Source organism: Triturus cristatus, chromosome 12 (assembly GCF_964204655.1).
Source record: "Triturus cristatus chromosome 12, aTriCri1.1, whole genome shotgun sequence".
Taxonomy (NCBI): domain Eukaryota; kingdom Metazoa; phylum Chordata; class Amphibia; order Caudata; family Salamandridae; genus Triturus; species Triturus cristatus.
Genome location: NC_140595.1, coordinates 536,604,701 through 536,627,172, shown reverse-complemented (window position 1 = coordinate 536,627,172; position 22,472 = coordinate 536,604,701). Strand labels below are relative to the sequence as shown.

General features: G+C 43.8%; 1 protein-coding gene across 3 annotated transcripts in view; it reads right to left on the bottom strand.

The window, feature by feature from the left end:
• Nucleotides 1–22,472, bottom strand: part of LOC146776234 (5-hydroxytryptamine receptor 3A-like) — a 309,675-nt gene that overhangs the window by 130,618 nt on the left and 156,585 nt on the right. For all 3 annotated transcript variants that reach the window (XM_085637642.1, XM_085637643.1, XM_085637644.1), the window contains one exon: nt 11,060–11,169. In XM_085637642.1, the coding sequence (XP_085493768.1) occupies nt 11,060–11,169 (110 nt within the window). The remainder of the gene's footprint in view (nt 1–11,059; nt 11,170–22,472) is intronic.

Here is a 22,472-nt window from a genome sequence, read left to right as displayed (position 1 = left end):
TTCGAATCCTGGGGAGAGGTCGAGCAGGATGAGGGTCGCTGTTTCTCTTGGGACTCTAATGGTCTGGATGTCATTAGTGGCTGCGATGATGAGTGCTGTTTTGGTGCTGTGTTTTTTTTCTGAATCGTTATTGAGTGTTGTCTGGTAGGTGGTGTTTTTCGAGGTGGGTTGTGATTTGCTTGTTGATTGCATTCTCTATCATTTTGGCTGGGTAGGGGAGCAGAGAGATAGGACGTAAGTTGCTTAGTTGTCTTGGGTCAGCTGGCATCTTCAGAAGGAGGGTGTTGACCGCTGCATGCTTTCAGTCTTCTAGGAATGCAGTCGATGTGATGGAGGTGTTGATGATGTGCGTGAGGATGGTGCTGATGCTCCAAGGTTGTAGCTTTGGTAGAAGCCTGGGTTTGTTGGGGCTCCTGAGTGTATGGTCTGCATGATTGTTGCTGTATCTTCTCCAGTAAAGGTTTTCCATTCAGCCAGGTGGCCAACTTGGTTGTTGATGGGCCTGTTGGGGATCAGATCCCTGGCATCTGGTTTGTGTATGAAGTTGCTGTAGATATTTGCGATTTTGCTGCTGAAGAAGTTTGTCAGATCATCTCAGACTTCTTAGGCGTGGGTGATGCTGCTGATGGAGGCTGAGGGTGTGGTGAAGTCGTTGACAATTGAGAAGATCTCCTTGCAGCTGTTGAAGCTCCCTTCGATGCATTCAGCTAGCGCTTTTTTCTTGACGGCTCTCAGTTGCTGGTTATAGTGTCTGAGTGCAGCCTTCTAAGTGGTTCTGTTGGTGTGTTGTTGTGACTGGCTCTCCATTTTCTCTCGAGCGGTTTGCATTGTCGTTTGGAGTCTTGAAGGTCCTCTGATTACCATCTGGCCTCCTTGTTGGTTCTTCTTTGCTTGTTGGGTTTGATGGTGCAAGAGTGTTATAACTGGGGATCTCTAGTTGGCAGAGGTAGGTACCTTTGGCCAAATAGGGACCCTTGCTTCTAGTCAGGGTAAGGGGCTACACTTCTAAAATAACCCCTGCTCACCCCCTTGGTAGCTTGGCACGAGCAGACGGGCTTATCCTGAGGCAGTGTGTAAATCATTTGTGAACACATACAGTAATACAGTGAAAACACTACAAATGGACACCACACCAGTTTAGAAAAATAAGTAATCTTTACTAGACTTAACACAAGATCAAACGACAAGAATCCACAATACTGTAATCAAAAATAGACTTTAAAATGGTAGAAATAGCTTAGTTCAATGTAGATGGTAAATGTGACACTTTAGTCTCAAAGTACCTTAGATGTGTCATGCAAAACAAGCAAAAGGGTCGCAGGGAAGTTGATGCGTCGTTCCTTACACTCAGGGGAGTGGATGTGTCGGTTCCTTACTGCTGCGCAGGGGAGTTGATGCTCGCTTTCTTTCTGTGTGGGGAGTTGATGCGTCTTTCTTACTGCGGCCTAGTGACGATGCGTCAAGATGGCGCCTCGATGCGATGTAACGATCCGGAGCGATGCGACTAAATGGCATCTTTTTTTTTTTTTTTTTTTTTTTTTTTTTGAAACCGTTTATTGCAGGTTGTAAAAGTTACAGGTATGGGCCTACAACCACCCGGCCGGCCGCTAGAATGACAAAAGCATATTGCATACATACAGTAAAAATCTCTCGGCAGTGCAGAGCAGTAAAACAGGAGTAATCAGTGGTGCAGGCCACACAGCTCCAAGCCCATAGTACGGTTCCCTTTTCTTGAAACAAAACAACACCAAAAAACCACACCCGCAAGGCAACCCGCGATCTAAAGTGACAGCACGTGCTCCATAAGTGGGGGATCCAAACCAGCAGCAGAACTCTGAGGAGGGGAATGGGAGTAGGTCAGGGACTGGGGGGACCGCGCGCCCGCGGCCGAGGGAGGGGGGCCGTCTAGGGAGACGGAACAGGTGAGGCAGCCGGTAGCAGTGGTGGCTCACAAATACCCCCGCGGTAGGCGTTCCAGGGGCCCCAGAGTTTCACCCACGCCCCAGGCTTACCCCTCACCACATACACCACCTTTTCACGAAACATACACCAATCCATATGCTCTTTCCAGGCCGATACCGCAGGGGGCCTCTGGGATCCCCACAATTGAGCAATGTCACGCTTAGCTATCATGTATCCCAGAGTCACCCACCGCGTCTGCGGGACCGAATAGTCATTCGGTTCCCATACATTCAGCAAGCATCTCCTCGCTTCAGGCAGCAGCGCGACACGCGTAACCACACGCAGGACCTCATGCACACCACGCCAGAATCGCTCCACCTTCGGGCACTCCCACAGTATATGCATGAAAGTCGCCAGCGCACCACAGCCACGCTTACACAGTCCGTCACCAGCAAAACCCATACGCAGAAGCCTTGGCCCCGTCACGTAAACCCGGTGAAGGATCTTGAGCTGGACGAAACGAAGGCGAGCCGGGATGACTAAATGGCATCTTGATGCAATGCGACAACGTTGGATGCGATGCGTGCATGCCCGACGGCCGTGCGGCGAACTCGGTAACTTCTGAGCCGCGACAGGCCTAGCGACATGCTTCTCCGGTGATGCGACAGCGACCTCTGCAGTGGCAACACGGTTCTCCGGTGATGCGACACGCTTCGTCGATGATGCGACGTCGAACAGCTGCAGCGGCGGCACGCTTCTTTGGTGATGCGACGGCAACTGCTATGGCGGCGACACGCTTCTCTTCGTTGCGTCGCGCTTCCAGCTCCCAGCAACACGCAGTCTTCTCATAGGGCCCCTCTCTGCAGGCAGAATTCCCAGCAAGAGAATTCAGGCGAGCTGGTGGTGAAGTCCTGAGACTTCAGGCAGAAGGCAAGCACAATTCAAGCCCTTGGAGATTCTTTTTCAAGATTGCAAAAGTACACATGAAGTTCCTGTCTCCTTTCCTTGGCAATAAAGTAACCACTGCAGGCCAACCCCAACAGAACAGCACAGGGGCAGTTTCCTCCTTCAGTTTCCTTGGTTCTTCTCCTTGGCAAAGGGTTGTCTTGATTCCCAGAAGTGATCTAAAGTTCTGGGGTCTGGGTCCCCCTTTTTATACACACAAATCATTTGACTCTGAGGGCAGAGAGTGTCTGTACCTAGTCCAAACCAGTTCTGGGTTCATTCTGCCAGTGCACAACTTCTTCCTTTGTCAGTGTGGGCCAGGGTCATCAGACGCACCACAGGAGGTGGAGCCAGCATTGTGGAAGGCAGGCACAGCCCTATTCAGGCCCAGGTGCTACTCCTCCCACCACTCCCAATGCAGATAGTTCTATTCAGCCAAGTGCTGACTCACCCTGCCTCCTGGAGCTACCCCAGGCCCTGCCATTCACAAACAAGACATGAAATACACAAACCTAGCAGAGGTAGGCTGGATGGTTAGGCAAAAAAATACCTACTTTCTAAAAGTGGTATTTTCAAACACAGAATGTTGAAACCAACTTCACTAAAAGATGTATTTTATCATTCTGAGTTCAGGCATACTAAATTCGTTTTTCCACCATGTTCCCTGGGTCAGTTAGGATTATAAGACATTATAATCAAACTGCCTATTCTGGCCTATGGGAACAGGTAGCCTTGCAATAGTGAAAAACGAAATTGACTGTAATTCACTATCAGGGCATGCCACACACATCAGGGCATGTCCTATCTTTTACATACAATGCACCCTGCCCATGGGGGTACCTTGGGCCTAACTTAGGGGTGACTAACATGTAGAAAAGGGAAGGTTTAGGGACTGGCAAGTGGGTGCACTTGCCAAGTCGACATGGCAGCCCCAGGCTGCACACAGGCTCTGCAATGGCAGGCCTGAGTTACATTTTACCAGCTGCTTCGGTGAATGGCACAATCAGTGCTGCAAGCCCACCAGCAGCATTTGATTTACAGGCCCTGGGCACACATGGTGCACTGTACTAGGATCTGACAAGTAAATCAAATATCCAATCATGGAGTCACTAATCCATTACAACAATTTACAATAGGGAGCACTTGCACTGTGGCACTGAATAGCAGTGGCACGGTGCCCAAAGCATCTAGACCAGTAAAACACATAGAAAAAACACAGGAGGCAATATCAAAAAATGGAAGGGAGACCCACGCCAATAGTGCCAGGTCTAACAAAGAGCAGTTACACAATTCTTGATCTGGTTGTTGAAGTTGGTAATGTCCTCATTGAGGTTGTCTTTGAGATTAGATTGATCTTGCAGAGGGCTTTGAGCCAGTCTGCTTCTGAGATGCTAGGCAGGCTGACGCCTTGTGTTGTATTGATTTGGAAGTGAATGATGCAGTGATCGGTCCATGTGAGCGGTGAGGTGGAGTTGTACTTGATGCTATTGCTGTTGGAGAAGATGGTGTCTAGTGTGTGTCCTGTGATGTGTGTTGGTTCTGTGACGAACTGTCCAATATTGTGCAGGTTTTTGAGGAGTGATGTGGAGTAGGAGTTGGTTCTGTCTTATAAGTGGAAGTTGAGGATGCAGAGGATTATGAAGGCTCTGGAGTCGATGGTGAGAGGGGTGATGAAGTCCGTGATGAGGCCGGTGAAGGAAGCTCACGTTCTGAGTGGGAGGTAAGTGAGGGTTCCATTTAGGGTAAAGTTTTGGAAGATTTGCAGCTTGAAGTGTAGATGCTCCATGAATGGGGTGGTTCTCTCTGTGGATGTTGAGTACTTGATGGAGTCTTTGAAAGATGGCTGAGGCCCCTCTTCCTGGCATGTGAAGGCAGTCTTGTTGTGCAATCTTTTAACCCACTGGGGTTGCAGCGGAGATATCGGGTGCCGATGTGGAGGTGAGCCAGGTTTTCCGGAAAAGGAGGCCGATACGTCGCTGCTCAGCAGGTCCCAGATTTCACTATCCTGTTTGCTGAGAAATCGTGTGTTCATAAGCATACATGCGATTCAATACTGGGTTGCCAGTTTGCTGTAGCGTGTGGTATTAGGTAGGGGTGTTGATGATGTTACTGGCGCTTGCATGGAGTGTGTGGGTAGACTACTGGGAAAGGTTCCTATTTTGGTGTGTAGTATGGCAGCAGTGGAGTGAGATGTGTCCCAGATCCTGGATACTGCGGGGTACCGCTGAAGTTGATCGGACCAGGGTTCATAGCACTGAGCATGGTCCAGGCACAGGCAGGTGTAGATGGTCTTGCCCTTTGCACGCACAGTTGAAAAGAGAGAGCAGAAAGAGCGAGGCAGGAGCCTTAAGGCAAGGGAACCGGGGTCGAAAGAGCTTTGACTGGTCACAGGTAAGTGGGGGCTGAGCCTAGGCACCTGCTCTGCAACAGACATAGAAAGAGCTAAAAGCCTCGGAGGATATGTTGACACGAGTGAAGCAAATATCTAAACACCTTTGTAAATTTCCGAGCATTGGTCCTTTCACTCTATCCTAGGCTATTGGGCAAAGGTTTTAGAGCAATATACAAGTCCCATGAAATCAGAATTACCATTATAAATAAAATTGAAAAAAGAAACAGGACTCCTAATGTGTGCTTTAAATCACCAACAGAGCAGCTCACATAACCTGTATGTTCATTTAGATATGTATTATACCACCACTTTATGCCACTTCTCTTTGTCATTCATAATTTAGTGGATAATTGTAATATATTATTGTATTATTAACAATGAAAATGCAATTATATTTTATTTAATTCAAATATAATGTTTATATATTAAATCATTTCTTGTTTTACATACTGTGATTGTAAACTATCCTTCCCTGAATCCTTCAACCCCTTACTACCTCTTAATTCTACTCTTCTCTGAGCCATAAAAACCACTTACTATCCCTTAACGCTACCAATCTATGAGTTCTAAAAACCTCTTAATACTCCTTCATGCGACCCCTCCCTTAAGCCTAAAAACTCCTTACTACTACTTAACGCCACCCTTCCCTTAACCCCCAAAAACCTCTTTTTAACCATTAACCCTACCCATCCCTGAATCTTAAAAAACCCTTTCTACCCCTTAACACTACCCTTCCCTGAACCCAACAACAGGCACTACCCTTAAAAGCTACCCAGTTCTAAACCCTAAAAGACACTTACTACTCCTTCACACTGTCCTACCTGAATCCTAAAAGACCCTTACTACCGCTTAACTCTATCCTTACCTGATCTGTAAGAACACTTGCTACTCCTTGGCACTACTCTTCCCTGAACTCCCAAAACCATAACTACTCTTTAATGCTACCCATTCCTAAACCCCCCAAAAAGTCTTACAACCCCGTAATGCTATCTTTCCCTGAACCCTAAAAACCCATGTTGCACTTGACCCTCTCTGTAGGGTCACTGCTAAACTATTTGCCTTAACTCCACCTGTTTTCTTAACCCGTTTTTGTTGGCTTTTAGGACTCAGTGCATTTTACCACAGCTAACCAGTGCTAAAGTGCTCTTGCTCTCTCCCCTAAACATGGTTAAATTAGCTTACACCCAATTGCCACATTTAGTTTACTAATAAGTCCCTAATATTGTGGTACTGCATGGTCCTGTATATTATATGCTACTGGGGGGCCTGCAGCACTTATTGTGCCACCTACTTAAGTAGACCTATAAAACATATCACAGGTCTGCCACTGCAGCCTGTGTGCAGTTTTAAACTACCAATTCTATTTGGTAAAATAGCCCATTTGCAGGGCTTAAACCTGGCTGTTAGGGCAGAGTGAATTGAATTTCAAAAGTTGGATGTGTACTTTTTCACCTGCCCTATTAGTGAAATACTCTTAAATTATTTTTTCACTTCTGCAAGGCCTACCTCTTCTATAAGTTAGCATTGGATGACCGTATTACATTTAATAAGTGAAAACCTTGCCTGTGAACAGGTAGGAATGTCATGTTTGATCTCTAAAGATTTGGAATTTAAAATCCTCTTTAATAGCAAAGTCGGATTTTAAGTCACAGTTCTGAAAAGTTCACTTTACACATTAGGCATTTTCTTGTCCTATCCATGACTACGTGTAATCTGAAGCTGGATTTTGTGTATACCTCCCCCACAATGTCACAAAGGGCGACTGGATGTTGGCAGGATGGGCCACCCTGACAGGATGGGAGGGGCTGAGCCGTGCACAACCCGACTTCCACTTCAAAAGTTCTGCCTCAGCACACACACAAAGAACTTCACACTTGCAGGGGGAAACCGCCAGAAGTTTCTTTTTCTTCAAAGTTGGCACCAGGTATAACAATTGGACTCTCAGACCCACTCTTAAATTCACTTCTGGACCTGCTGAGGAATATCAGATGGCTGCCCTGCTTCCTGAGACCTGCAGTTTACTTCAAAGAAACGCCCTGCTGCTCCAAGAGGACTGTATTGCTTCCTGAAGCCTGCCCTGAGTCCTTAAAGGATTGCCCTACAGCTTAAACACTGAAAATACTCCCACCACCTTGAACCTACACCTGGATCCAGCCTGAGTGAGTCCTGGCCCTCCAAGTACTGCCCATTAAGTCATGGACCCTTAGAGAGGTGCTAAGAGTGCCTAGATAGCCCAAATCCCAAACGGGATCTTCTTCAGCCAAAACGTTCTCTGAGAACTGAGAGGAGACCAGGACCAATCTACTCCCCAATCCGCCCCAGGTGCATCACAGCTCAGTCTGACTTTGTGGTACCTCCCGCTACGTTCATCTCCGCAGCAGCAAATCCTGTTCAGCGGCTCCTTGCATAAGGGTTATCTGGCGTCATGTAACCCTTTTTTCTACAGGCTACAGCTTTGCCCCACTGGAGATTTTCAACTTCCAAAAAAGAAAAGGTAGAACTCTTCACCACGGCTTCGTCCAGCGGCTCCCAGACGATGACGCCTCCTCCTCGGACACCACCGACTGCCTTCCCCCACTGTACTTAACTTTCTCAAAAATTCTTCAAAGTCTGAAGGTGAGCAGAGACCAGGCCCAATCCACTTTGTGTATCTGAACCATGCTCCATCGCAGTCGGCCATAACTTTCAACTTTACCCCGGTCACGCACGACTAGATGTCTGCGGTTGGCACTTTCATCTTTTAGGCGATATTTTTCACTTTAAACTTTAAAAGTCCAATACTCTGGTTCTACTGATTGGATTTGTGTCAAATCATTTATTAAAATGTACTCTATTATTGTAATTTGGTGTGGGACTTTTCTTGTGTTGTGCTGCATAAATACTTTACACATTGGCTCTAAGTTAAACCTGACTGCTTTTGTACCAAACTACCAGAGGTTTATGCACAGATTAATTTATCGACTTTTGTGGTTCACCCTGACAAGAATTTTGGCTATTAATTGAAAAGGATTTCACCCCGTCTATCAAAATCGCAATTCCTTGCTAACCCCTTACCACCCTTACACATTACCCTTTCTAGAACACTAAAAAGCCCTTCTATTCCACAATGTTACCCATATCTGAACTCTAAAAACCCTTGCTACGGCTTAGGGCCACCTTTCCCTGAACCCTAAAAACTCCTTACTACTCTTTAACGCTACTTTTCCCTGAACATTAAAAACCCTTTACTAGTTCTAAATGCTGAATGCTGCCTAAAACTCTTTAGTAACCCTAAAAATGTTTCATGGAATCTGCCTGAAAAAAGCAGGTGGAACCTTAGGTTGAATACTGGAAAAACCGGGAACTGAATTACTGATTGCCCCAACAATTCTTCATTTCTAACAGGATTCGTAGGGTACCACTAGAGAACCCTGTATTTTTTATCACCACCTCCCTCTCCTCAGTTATCAATGATCCCTGTATTGGTAATTCTCTGGAGGAGTTACCAGAAGATATCAGATATGTTGTTACAAGGCCTTAGTGGTGTTGAGAAACATAGAAAAATATACATCTTTAAGGAGTTAGGACATTTTAGGGCATTTTTAGGATGCGCTTTCAGGACCCTGATGGAATACATTCTGCTGCTTACGCATAGTGAAGCTGTGCTGCATTACCACTAACTGAATCACTTACAGAATGTTGGATTTTTTTAAAGTTATACCATGATTTAGTAATGGTATTATCACAACCAGTAAGCATGGCACTACTGCAAATTTGGTTATAGAAACAATGCTTGTACATTTATCTGTTTTCCCACAACTATTGGTGTAAAATTAGTGCCAGTTTATTTCTTGGGCTCTGGTACTAATAGGCGCAGGACGCAGTCTGTAAATGCAAAAATAGCGTTAAATGAACTGAATCCATTTTCCACACGATTCACCAGAATTTTTTACATCTTCCCACATACTCTAAATGACGCCTTAAGTAGTATGTTCAAATGAATTACAAAATACAACAAATATTAATGCATGACAATTCCAATGCTTTCATAATAACTGCCTATCAGTGTAAGGTAATCCTCCCTCATAGGTTTTTCTTGACAGCACAGCTGTCTGTTTGATACATTTTCACCAGTTCTTTAAAATATGCATAGAGTGGCCTTTGTCAAGGCTCGACCCAGACGAGTATTACTCTCTCACCTCATGCTATCAGATAGCGATGTATCATTCTGCCTTCTAGGATGTTCTTCCATTAGAATGCACAAGGGACTATTCTACATCTAAGAAATAAACTCAGCTATGCTGTTGGTCACATTTAGTTCTTTTCCAGCTGTATGCATTTACACAGAAAGCAATATTTTTCGAAGATATTGGCAAAGCCAGCAGGACAGGCTTAAACGTAATAAACAACATTTGTGCATACAATGCATGCAAACATAATTTGCGAATGTCTATGTTTACATGTGTTGGTATCTTCAAGTCAGACCTATTGGATTTGCCATTGCTTATTTGCAAATTTAATAGAAGCCTATCTACCTATGGCTTTAAAATGACTCTTCCTCTTCATATTACTGAAGAAGAATCAGGAGCATTGGGAGCAGAAACTCCCACAACTCCCCTCCCCAATCAGAGTTCAGCCATTCCTTCCTATGTAGCTGCCCCACTGACCCACAGGAAGCACACCAACAGTAAGAATATCATTAGAGTCTGACCCGTTAACAGGGTTGAAGCAAAGCAGTAGGAAGCTGTATACTGAGGTTTGCACCTGTCTCCACCATCAGGTGGGGCAGCACCTCTTCTCAGGAACAGTACCCATCAGGGCAAGTCGCTTCCTCTTTCCGGTGGAAATATTGAGTAATGGGAAGAAGAAACAAGGAAAGAATCCATACATTACCACAATTGCCCATTCATAAAATCTAAAAAAAATGTACAGCCTGAAAAGTGGTTGGAACAAGCCAGAAACGGGGGCCCACTAAGTCACCCCCCCACCTCCACCATCTAATGAAGCACCAATACTATGTCCACAATGGGTGTCTTCCATCATCTCAACTGACTGAAGTGAATTCCTACCATGTGTGGTTACCTTGACCTCAATCTTGGCTCGCCCTGCATGTGCACAATACCCCCACTACTCCAACCCAACACAGCAAGGATAGGAGAATACGAAGCAGCCAGCGGCAACTACCCCCAGTTGCAGAACCACCCACTATTGATATTGTGCGCGAGAACCAGGGAGACTTCCAAATGCTGAACAGGTCAATAACACACAACTACTATCCAGCAGGCTGCCATGAAAAATGCAGAGATACCATCAACTACCATCTCCCTAAAGCAGGTACAGATCTGTACCACAGTACTCCATTTGCCAGAAGTTCCCACTGAGGGCCACTAGCCAGCTACCTTCTACAAAATGAGACTAAGTAGGCATAGGTGGGAGTCAAAGCCTGGCAGGGGCCAAAGCCTGGCAAGGGCCTTATCAGCATCCTTAAGAACCTCATCTCAGTCAGAAACAGGAACAAAACAAGACGCTGGGCATGGCTGCCCGTTTACAGAACCCAGCTATGGGTCAGTGGGGCTTGCATTGGTAGCATTTTTCTGTTGTTTCCAGTCTTCAGATGGGGTTATGCTCACAATTAATGACTGGAATTAGGACCAGGAATGTAAAGGTAATAGCAATTGAGGCGGCGGTTAGCCAACATCCCTGTGTCTAACAGAAGACTATCTGCGGGAAGACCAGTATAATCCACAAAACTGATTGGTTTTCTTTCTAAACAATGAAACCTTTTGTTTGTATCCTCATATACAGTGAGAGAGCTGAAGTTCAAAAAAACACGTACTGTACCGTTCTGACACGTAGATATCTGGGGTCCATACTAATTCTGGAAGTATGTGAAGTCTAGAAATTCCGCAAAAGTCTTCAGGGTTCCAAGTTAGAAACTCGTTTTCCCAAACCTGGAAACAAAATTGAAGACAAGTAGTTTATCACTGCCTCGCTGGAATGAAGCACCATGAAAGCCAGACAGGTTGAGTTCTTAACAAGCTGAATGTTTATATATGTTTCTCTATCAGTTTCTTTTGCTGATCATAATCCCTTCAGTCCTCTATATTCTGTCTTTTTCAAAACGCCCTTCCTGCCACTGTCAGGCTACAGACAACTTTAGCTGGTTGGTGTGAGCTCTTGTCACCACAATACCCACACAAAACATACCACACAGCATACAACCTGCTACACATGAACACACATACAAATATAGAAAAGAGCTTCAGGATAGCCCCTGCCAGCCATAAGCTACAGTGGTTCATCTGGCTGTTGGCAGTGGCTAGCAGGGTTATCCATCAATGTTGGTATCAGCCCATGACATTTCACAGATGTGAACATGTGCACATGCACTTGAGATACATAGAATGTCAGCACAAGATTATGGGCAACACATAATAGTAGACCTCTAACCCAGTGTCTGATGGCAAAATGGACTGATCACACCATTGATTTCCTCTAAATATATGGTAGGCTTCCACAATCGCCCTGGACAAGAATAGCAGTCTATGGCCTTTTATGAGGACACGCTTAATGTGATCTTCCAGGTCACTTTGAAGGTCCAGGATCTGACATAGACAGCAAGATGTCAAGCCCCAAAAAAAAGCTAGAATACTAGATAAACGCACAGTTGGTTGATCAGGGCAGTCCATATGCCAAGCAGGGAATATTTCCATCTCAGCTGATGCCCCTCCCAGATCTGGCTTCCCAAATCCTCACTTCACCATTAACCATTCACATGGGCCAAGCCAGCAGAATGTGTTCCTATGATTCATTATGGCTTTGAGGTTTACACTGAAATCTAGGCCTTGTAATGAGATCGATCATCTCAGCAACTTGAAATACTCACCCTTCATTGCCATCAACCACTTGAATGGTTTCTGATCTGTCTGGTTAAAAGACTTGGTACCAAACAGGTATGGCTGGAACCTTCTCAAAGCCCACACTATGGCAAAGCATTCTTTCTCAATGGCCATCCAGTTCTGTTCTCTAGAGTGTAGTCAGCAACTGATGAAGGCAACTGAATGCTGTCTAACCTTGTTATCAAGTTGAGCATTTGGTTGCCTTGATGGTTGGTTTCACTACCTGTATCCTTACCAATAACTGTCCTTTGTGTTTTGGGTACCCCATCCATGAATTGCTAAGCACTGCAATGTCATCCAGGGAGACTACCAAGAACCATTCTAGCTCTTATAGAACATACTCTGAACTGGTACAATACTGTTTGTATGCAGTCTTCACCTCTCCATTAGGTCCTAAAGTGATCTGCCCATAGCCATTATCAAGCAGTGAGCAGTACCCACCCAGCTGGTCCATGACCTCATCAGCTCTGGGGATTGAATGTGCATCAGTCTTGGTCACTTCATAACTCCCACTAAAACACAAGTCTATGGATTCTTGCTTGGGAACCAACACCTCTGGAGAGCCCCAAGAACTATGGGAATGCTCAATTACCCCCAACTCCCGCATCTTGGTAATGTCTGCCTTGATACACTAATGGACTTGGTCAGACATCTGCTAAGTCTTGCTATCATGGGCAAGCTATTCCTTGCATCTATGTCATGGACACAGACAGTCCTCAAACCTTGATTGAGCAAAAAGAGCTGGAAAGTTTGTAGTAGTACCACTCTACACTCTCTCTGCTACTCAGACGTTAGTTCAGGGGTAACCTTTACCCCATGCACAGAACCATCCTTCCTTCACATCAGTAGTAGGGAAATAAGAGGCTCATTGTCTTCCTCAACCTTCTCTGCCACACCCATGAAGTTCAATGCATAATCCCTATGGAAAAATAGCTTAATGTAGTTCACTTAGAACACCCTCTCGGGCTTCTTTGTGGCACCTGTGTCCATTAAGTAGTTTACCTCAGAAACCTTGTGCACTACCTTGTGTGCATCAGACCACTTGTCTTCTAAAGCCCTTGGACAAATTGGCTTATACAAAGACAAATAAAAACTATGATATAAGAAGTTGATAATAATGATAAAAAAGAAATAATATTTAATTGATACAAGAAAACAATGGTGTGGTTGTATAACATTCTGCACACTATGGCCAGCTTTTGGAGCTAATCTAGGCCCTACAAGAAGCAATAAAGGTTGTATGGGACAGCTCTTTGCAATTCCTTTTATCTTTCCCCCTCGTCCCAGACCTCATAAAGTATATTTCAGGGGCACCTACCTTTATAAAGACAAATTGGCTTTAGGACTAATGCCTCCTGACCATGCTAGTACCCGGTCAGTGCTACTCACTAGTCATACTAATTCTTTAGCAGCTTTTTGTATGCTTGAAGGGTTTTCTTCGCCTGACACATGTATTGTGCCCATAACTTTCAGAGGCCTAGCAATGTGGTAACAAAAGAGTTCCTTCCCACCCTTTCTTTGATAAAGATGAGTGGGGCACACATTGGTTGCCCATACAAAAGTTCAAAAGGAGTGAACCATACCCCCTTCTACAGAATTTCTTTGTAAACAAACAAAAGGTATGGCAGGAAAAAATCCCACTTGCGCTTTAGGCTCTCTGCTAGAGTTCCCATCATGTTCTGAAGGGCCTTATTAAATCATTCCATCAACTCATTAGCTTGTGGGTAGTGGGCCATGAAGAAGAGGTAGGTCACATGAACTTGCTCCCACATTTCTATCCTGTGTGAGTGGATAATGTTTGTTCCCCAGTTAGAAATAACTTATTGAGGAAATCCAACTCTAGAAAAGAAGCCTAAGAGTGCCCTAGCTTCTACCTTTGCAGTTGTGCTCCTCAGAGATACTGGCTCTGGATACCTAGGGGCATGGTCCACCACAATCAAGATGTATTTGTTGCCTAAAGCTGGGAAGGCGTGGAGAATGGAGCAACAATGTCAATTTCCACCCAACCAAATGAACGCCCATAACTGACAGTGCCCATATTCATGCCTTGGTCTTAAGTCCTGACTTACTGCTCAGTTGGCATGTAGGGCAGGTCCTATAGAATATCTGTGTGTCTCTGTGCATCCCTGGTCGGCAGAACCAAAAGGTCCAACCTATGTTGTGTTCTGGTATGGGCACTTCATGGGCCAGTGACAGCAGTACCTTCCTGTGCGCTAGGGGTACCATTAGCCTCTTGCTAGTTCCAGACTCACGATTCACATATTCCCTATAAAGCAGTCCATACTATATACTATCAAGCGGGCAGAATATTGTGTTCCATCCACACCCTTGCTGACCTGTTCCTGGTCTTCCTTCCAAATCCCCAAAAGAATAGGGCACTCAACCTGTGCTTGCTGAACTACTCCAGGATTGGTCCTTCAGCAGCTAATAATCCCTGCAGCACTGGCAGTGACCCAACTCCAAATCCTGGTCTGCTGCATGTGGCTCATCCTCTCCTCCCTCTACAGCAGGGGCACTGGATGCTACAGCTTGTGCCTTCTCAGGGTCTGCCCTGATATGCTGAGTGCCATGGTCAGTTCTAGGAAGATCTGGAATGGTTCCATTCTCTTCTAGAGACTGATGTGCAATCCGTGCTCTTGTCAATACATGTTATGGGGTCCAAGCCATGTAGGCTTCTGGTCCAGCTACTAAACCAGGATGAATCAAGTCACTGCCCTAAAGACATCCAGCATCTTCCTTCTCTCTTACCTCGACATCAACTATGGGCGACTGTCTACTAATTTCCACCTCAACTCGGGAAATCAAGCACCCCATATTATCCCGTCTGGCTACCAAACTTATGTCATTGGCACCAGGGAAAATCTCATAGGATTTGTGATACTTCCTCTCAACCATAATCCTGTAGGCAACTTTATCCCTCGGGCAGGAACCTTCCCCCCACTGATACTAGCTTCCAACACAAACCCAATGGTATTTGATGGATGTGCTTAATAAAATCTGGGTCCTCTTCCCAAATGTCCACTGCTACCAGGTTCAGTATAACAGAGCCCTCACTCGTCCCTTCACCCACAATCAATACTTTAGCTATTATTGATGCAGCTGGTACAGGACCTTTCACCTGACAATTTCTTTTGCAAATGTCCATCCTTGTGATGTCTATAATATGTAATTACCTTAGACCTGGAAGACCCTTTGTGCCCTCTCTTTTCCTTTTGTTTCTAACATAGAATAAAATTGCCTTTCTGCATGTGTCCACACTAGTACCCTTGGGAATTGCGCTGGCTCTTAACCTGCTGTTTGGAACCAGTCTGTTGAGAGTTCCATCTCCCTTTGGCTTCAAGCCACACTGCTCGAACTCACGGCTAACCCTGTTAGCTAACCAATTGTCGGCTAACACTGCAAGTTTCTCTGGATTATTTTCTGTCAAATCTGACAGGTATTCCTTAAGTGGGATGAACACTCCTCCATGGGCCTCACTGTCACCATCATATGGTTAAAGGCATACAAACCATGGCCTCAATCCCTCTGACCCACTTATTCCAATCATGCAACACATCATGACACCAAATTTCAAACGGGACACCATCCACTCTCTTCCTATAATCCTCTGACAGTACTGATTTGGCTTCAACCCAAACCATCAAGGTAGAGCTTCTATCATTTGCTCATAATTAATTTGCTCAGCCACAGGTGTCATTCTAATGGATGCTCTATGTTCTAAGGGCAATTGACTCTTAAATGTGGCTGCCTTAGACACATCATCCAAAACCTGCACTCTACAACCTATCTCAAAGCTCACAAACCATTTAAAAATATCTTTTCCCTCCATGTACAGGTAGGCAAGCCATTTTGGAACCTTGGCTGGAACTTAGGTACAGATGGAAGTGGAATCCCTTTTCCCAGATGTCTCTGCTGTTATCCTTAGCTTCACTTTCTCTAAAGCTGTGTTCACCATCTCCAATTTTCTCTCTTTTTTTCTGACTCCCCCTTTTCTTTTTGCAATCCTCACATTCCCTTTTACTCTCCTTATGGACCCATTCTTCTTGTCTATCCCTCTTCCTTTCCTCTTGCTCCTGGCGAGCTTATCTCAACTTCTCCCTCTTGAACTCTGCAGCATTCTCTTCTTCCTCAGTGTTGGTCTTCTGGAGGGCCAAGTGCAAGTTCAGGGCCTCAGCTGGACTTAACTCGCCCAAGACAATGACTCCTATAGTTGGTGATAGTGATACTATTGAAAATGCTAAGGCGGTTGTCCTGAGGAAATACTGGAAAGCAAATTTGAGGAAACACTCAAAGTGTATGTGGGGAAAATATGTGCTAGGTTGTATCTCCAGATTGCCCTCCTGCTGGTGTCATCTCCTGTGCACAATGCTGCTGCCTTATGCAACACAGATTTGTACTGGAGGCATCATCTTCCAGAACAAATTTCTATGCATAGGCAAACTTTTAGGGCTCCCATACACTAGAGGTGAGCTATGCACTGCAGCACACAAGCAATGCATTGTGTTTTTCTAAGAAATTAATATGTCTCCTTGTTTGTGCATGCTTCCAGTAGGCTTTAGTTTTTGATGAAAATCCTGGTCCGGCTATCTTAGTAGAGTGGGCTTTGTGCCAGGACCTTTGGGTGCTTGCGTTGATCCACCCCAGTAATGCCCCACTTACGCCTCTTCATGCAAAGTGAAGCCAAGTGGTGGAAACCTGTGTAGTAAATAAAAAACACTGCTTTGTGCTGCTTAGCATTGCACTAGCATAGGTGCAATGCTAAGCAGGGCCATCATTGAAACTCCACTGGAAGTCTGGCAACCCCATTAAGCAATTTATATGATTTCAATCTCAAAATAATGCACAAAAATACTGAAAAAAATTCACTTCATGCAAATACACAATTTATAAAACATTTTGTTGAATTCACCAACAATATATGCAACAATCATAATTTTAATTGGAGAATTGGCGCTTTTCAAAATTTAGATTTTCTCAAAAAAAAGATGACAAGATAGCCTAGGCTCTAGCATATCACTTTGTCTTTTTTGCTCCTATGGCCTACTGTCTTTTAGTTGGCCCGTACCATTGCTTCGATTGAGGCCCTGAATACTAGATTCTGAATGCTGAACGTTTGCTTCATCCACCAATCAAGATAAATATACCAACTTAATGTTTAGCCTCCAGTTTCAATTTACTTCATATTAACAGAACATTTTAAAATGTTCAATGTAACTTTTTATGGAAGTATACTTTATTAGTCTGCTAACATTAGTTATATTTATCTCCCCTGAGTAGGTGAAGCAAAGCCTCAGGAGACCATAGACCACAGAGATCCACTGCCTCAGAAAAGCTGAGCCATGGTGTTTATAGTCAGGGACCCTGGTTTTCTTCTACTGTGTTCCATTATGATTTTCTTGTGCTTTACGTGTGTTTTGCTATTAGAACTCTATATTGTAAATGTATTCGTGTATTCTTGAGATAAGTGTTGCATATTCATAAAAAAAGTACAATTCTGGCTGGATGTTAAGAGCTATCTTTAATACAGGGATGGTAACTTGGTGGTGCTGTGCCCATCCTAACTAAACCCCTCCTCCTTTGAGCTAAGCCTTGACTGCTAATCCACGTGTCACAATGATTTTAGAGGCCACCTTGCCATTGCCACTGAGTACTTAGTGTTCTGATTAATGGGGAACACCACCGCTCTCACCTTTGATAGTGCTTGATTGGCCCTGTGGCTGCACACGTTGGGGAAAAAATTCTGAATGTGCAGAATTATCCACTGAAAATAATACAGATCATGTGACATGTTCTCATGTTATTACTTCTTCAACATGTTCACTGTTATTAATTATATGATATAAAATGTCCAGGTCCTCTCCTGACTTTGCTATACATATTCCTTGTCAACATTTATGATAAAGTAGTATTAATCTGTTGAAAAACGATATAGCACCAATTGCTCACTGGTTTATTAGTTTTTCCAGCTAGTTGGCTGACCACCCAGACCAAGCTCTTCAATGGGGTGGGAAGATAGAGGGGAGTATATGAATTTTGGTGGAGTGTATTTAGTCCAATAGTGTGGTTCCCAGTGAAATTTTGGAATGTTCTCATTGAGATCCTTCCTAAATAAAGACAGCTACCATTATTTAGGGGATATCTTGGAGTGCAAAGGAACTGCATCAATTATTGAATAACATAGAGGTTCTAATACACACTGTTGTTTATCAACGTGTTTACCAATTACAGATGGTGGAAGATCAGATTTAGTTCTTAACTGTGGAAGAAAAAGACCGGACTTCATATCCTGTTGCCAACTTGGCCAAATTGCATGATGCTGAATGAGTTACTTTATATATGTGTCACTGAGCCTCAAGTCATTTAGGAACAGGAACAGGAATGGGTGACTGAGAAACAGGGTGCTCCAAATGTTAAATATTGAATGCCATATTTAACATCTACATGATATTTTCATAAACTGTGCTTTGGGAATGTGTTTAGTGACTTACAAGGCTGGCACCTCAATAAAGTGAGGTAAGGTTGCAGCCAACAGGGAGTGGGGAGGGGGGTACTTTAGGTGGAGTCATAAGAAAATAAATGCCAAAACTTTTCTTGCTGTGTTAGTGGGTGATAAGGAACATCACCAGAAACAAATCAAGTACAAAGTATTTTATCAATCACAAACTCTCATTTTCTATAAATCCGAGGTTTTGCAACTGCTAAAACTTTTTAGTAATATACTAAACCTAATTAGTAATTTGGAAAAGGCTGTCGGAATCATTAAATTGGTTTAGGAAACAATAAGGAATTGGTATTTGGTAGGGGTGTATCTAGGGCCAGTATAGATTCTTCATGGTGTTTATTAATGTTTTGTAAACAAAATGCGGTCGCAAAACATTGGTGGTAAGTCCTTTGTAAATGTCCCCAAAGGACCTTTTCCCCTTTATGAATTTTGAGAAAAAAGTTTTTAGGAGTAGGCAATGGTTTGAGTAACTTTTCATTTTTTTTTAAAACACATCTCAATTGCCTTTTAGAAAAATGGGTGCAGTAAAAATATAAGTTTGCTTTATTTAAAAGCAAGAACAGATATGGTGGTCTGCTGACCCAAATAGGCCACCATCCATGTCACTGTGTACAGTCGTAGTGGGTGCCATATGCGACTTACCTCATGCATATTGATAAGGTTGGTCAAATTAAGATATTCTGCAACCCAGCCCCGAAAACCCCATGTGCCTTAGGATGGATACGCTTCAAGATTCAGTGTAATTTATGATAGTAATAACCTTGAATTTAAGTCTAGTTTGGAGAATGATTGGACTTCATTGATGTCAGCCAGTATTTCTTCAATCATTAAAATGACAATTCTTTCCTGTATGATGATGTGGCATGTCCCTTCTTTCTGCTTTGCCTTCCAGCTGACCACAATCAGAGATATCCAGGAGTTCGGTACTTGGAAAGCCTTGATGACCCTGGTTTTATTCAACTTCTATATTTCTTTTTCGACATGCAGTCGGAATGGAACAACATCCCACTGCATGTCGGCACAAGAAGTTCAACCATGGGATCAATATTTAGGCAAATCTGTTTGCCCTTCGGGCACTCCTTCCTTAAAACTGTGATCTGTTCTCTTGAAGGAGATCATCAAAGTCACGCTGCATGACAAATTAACCACTTGGAAATCTTCTGCTGTCAAACAATTGAGCAGCAACCCTGCTTCGTTGATGAAGATTGTGTTCACCTGGAAGCTGCTGTGCTGCACCCAGGCACTGGAATCACCCTGTCACTGGCATTGGTGTGATGCCTCTGGAACTGTGTAGTTTAGTGCTCTACGCGCTTATATACAAATTGTATTCAATGTGTGTATAACCATATTAATCCATCTACAATTATTATTTATTCAAATGTAGTAGATGGTTGTATCTATCTTTGACTTCGTTTCAACAATATATTTGTACTCTTCTCTCTATGTGTTCACTTACGCTAACTGTACTTGCTCGGAAGCCATGTATTCTAAAATTGGCCTAACTTGTAACCAGGCACGAGTTACATGTATTGTGCATTTATAAAATGTTTTGCAAGTCTCCTGTTTTTCTCCTTCTGCAGGTGCCTTATCAGGCTTCTTGTTAACTAGAATTGTATATTGTACAGAAACTGTTAGATAGTTAGAAATTAATTGGAAGTTGGCTGAAGACATGCAAACCATGGTGGTGGGAGAGATCCTCCTGTACCAGGCAGACCAGACCAGTGATACATCCAAGGTCGCGCAGATGTGTGTTTTGTTGTTCAGCACGGGAAAACAAGGGAGTCTTTCACTAACCCACCAAGTCAATCAGGTCACCTCTGCATGCTTCCTGATGATCAAAATCCTTCGCAAAATCCTGCCTTTTATCCCTCTGCCCCTAAGGAAAACTGTAGTAGGAGCTCTGGTCCTATCTCGCATAGATTATTGCAATGCACTATACTCTGGGATAGGTGAGCGACAGCTCCTAAAACTTCAATCTCTACAGAATGCGGCTGTAAGAGTACTATTGAACCTCCCAAAGCATCATCCCACTTCAGCTTGTATGAAGAAGCTACACTGGCTCCCTGTACGTAACCGTATTCAATTCAAGACCTTATGCCTAGTGCACAAAGCAGTCCATGGTGGAGGTGCTGATGACATAAAAACATTATTCCCTCTTTATGTTCCCAGTCGTACTCTCAGATCCACGAACATGGGCCTAGTTGACATCTCTAGATTTAAAAGGGCCCGATGGGGTGGTAAAGCCTTCTCTTTTCAGGCAGCTAGCCTATGGAACAGGTTACCAACCGAATTACGTCTGACAACAAGTAAGACCCTGTTTAGAAAGTCCGTGAAAACTTGGCTATTCACCAGGCCGTAGTTTCTTTCCTACATCTCTCTTCAGCTCAGCGCCAAGACGCCTCGGCATAAGTGCGCTTAATAAATACCTCAGTCAGTCAGTCAGTCAGTCTACCTGCTCCGAGAAAACGATAGCTGTTGATTAGACAATTTTGTGGGAACTGATCTGGAAAGCCTTCCAGAACTTTCCTTCACATATTAATTATGTATTCCATAGCTTAGTTTAGCAGACCCTGTCCTGAGAGAGGATCTCTTCTCAACTCTGCTGATTTCCCCTTCCCGGGGTGTTGCGTTTCATGCTTGAGCACTCATGCCTATCCCTTGAACCTTAATTGTAATTAATTTGATGCTGACACCTTTCTCTTAGAAATCCCCTATTGCTCTTTCGACACTTATTTAGAATAGGGACGTTCCTTTATGGAACCTGTCTACATAATATTCTGTCTGCTATATGCCATCATATTTTGCATCTTTTTTCCTGATAATCTACAAATTCAGATTGCACACTCATTTGAATATAAATGTGTATTTTATAAACTGACTTGCTTGCTGATTATTGATTGAATTGTAACTTTGAATACATTGTAAATACAATCCTTATGTTTTGGACACCATCCTCTCTGTCATTCTTGTGAAGCCACATTGATTTCACTGTAAATGACATGTATTGCTGATGCAAGTTCCTTTTTCATGCTTCAAGTCGACAATCAGTGGTCCATATGGCCAGTGGAGAATCCTATTTGATGACTATACTAAAAGTTTGAAATTTAAGGATCCCTGCTCCATCACCCCAATTCAAGGACGATGACCTTAGGCTCACAGTCAGCTCTGATCTGAGTTTAGTTGCTGGTTCAGAGTGAGTGCTATTCCATTTGTGGTGGGGCCTTAACAAATGAGGAGGTTGTCTTTAGGCCTTAGCTGTCTACTTGGCATTTAGGTTGTCCTAACTGAGCAACTTTCAGTGTTGCTGAGATGAGGTGCATTAGTTCTGCTTGTAGATGTTGCTGGAATAAACCCTGACCAGAGTCTATCATATGGGCAGTAGCTCCTAAGACACGTCTAGTACTATTCCCTCCTCTGCAGATCATCGCATATTGATTGTTTTTCCCACATTTGGGACAAGTCTTCCCTTTTGCCAGACACTCTATTTGGGTGTCTTGGTGCCTCTTCAGTTACTTCAGCTGCACATGCTGATCTGGCTGGAAGGCAATTTGCAGCTGTTGGGCTATCTTTCCTACATGTTTTTTATGTGCTTGTTCAGAAGCCTCATCCCAGGGAATATTTCTGCTTTCCTTGAATATTATTCTTGATTTATTGTTGCCTCATTGTATATAAGAAGAATCTCGCCTTACAACCAGTTTGTTGTGAAGATAGTGAGCACCTCGCCATGTGCGTATCTCATTTATATACATTTTAAATGGATGGCTTTCGGCCACACATTTAATCCGCACAGACAGCGCCCTGATGAAGGTTGACTACATCTTTTGCAAACTTCCGAAACGCGCTTTGGCGCAAC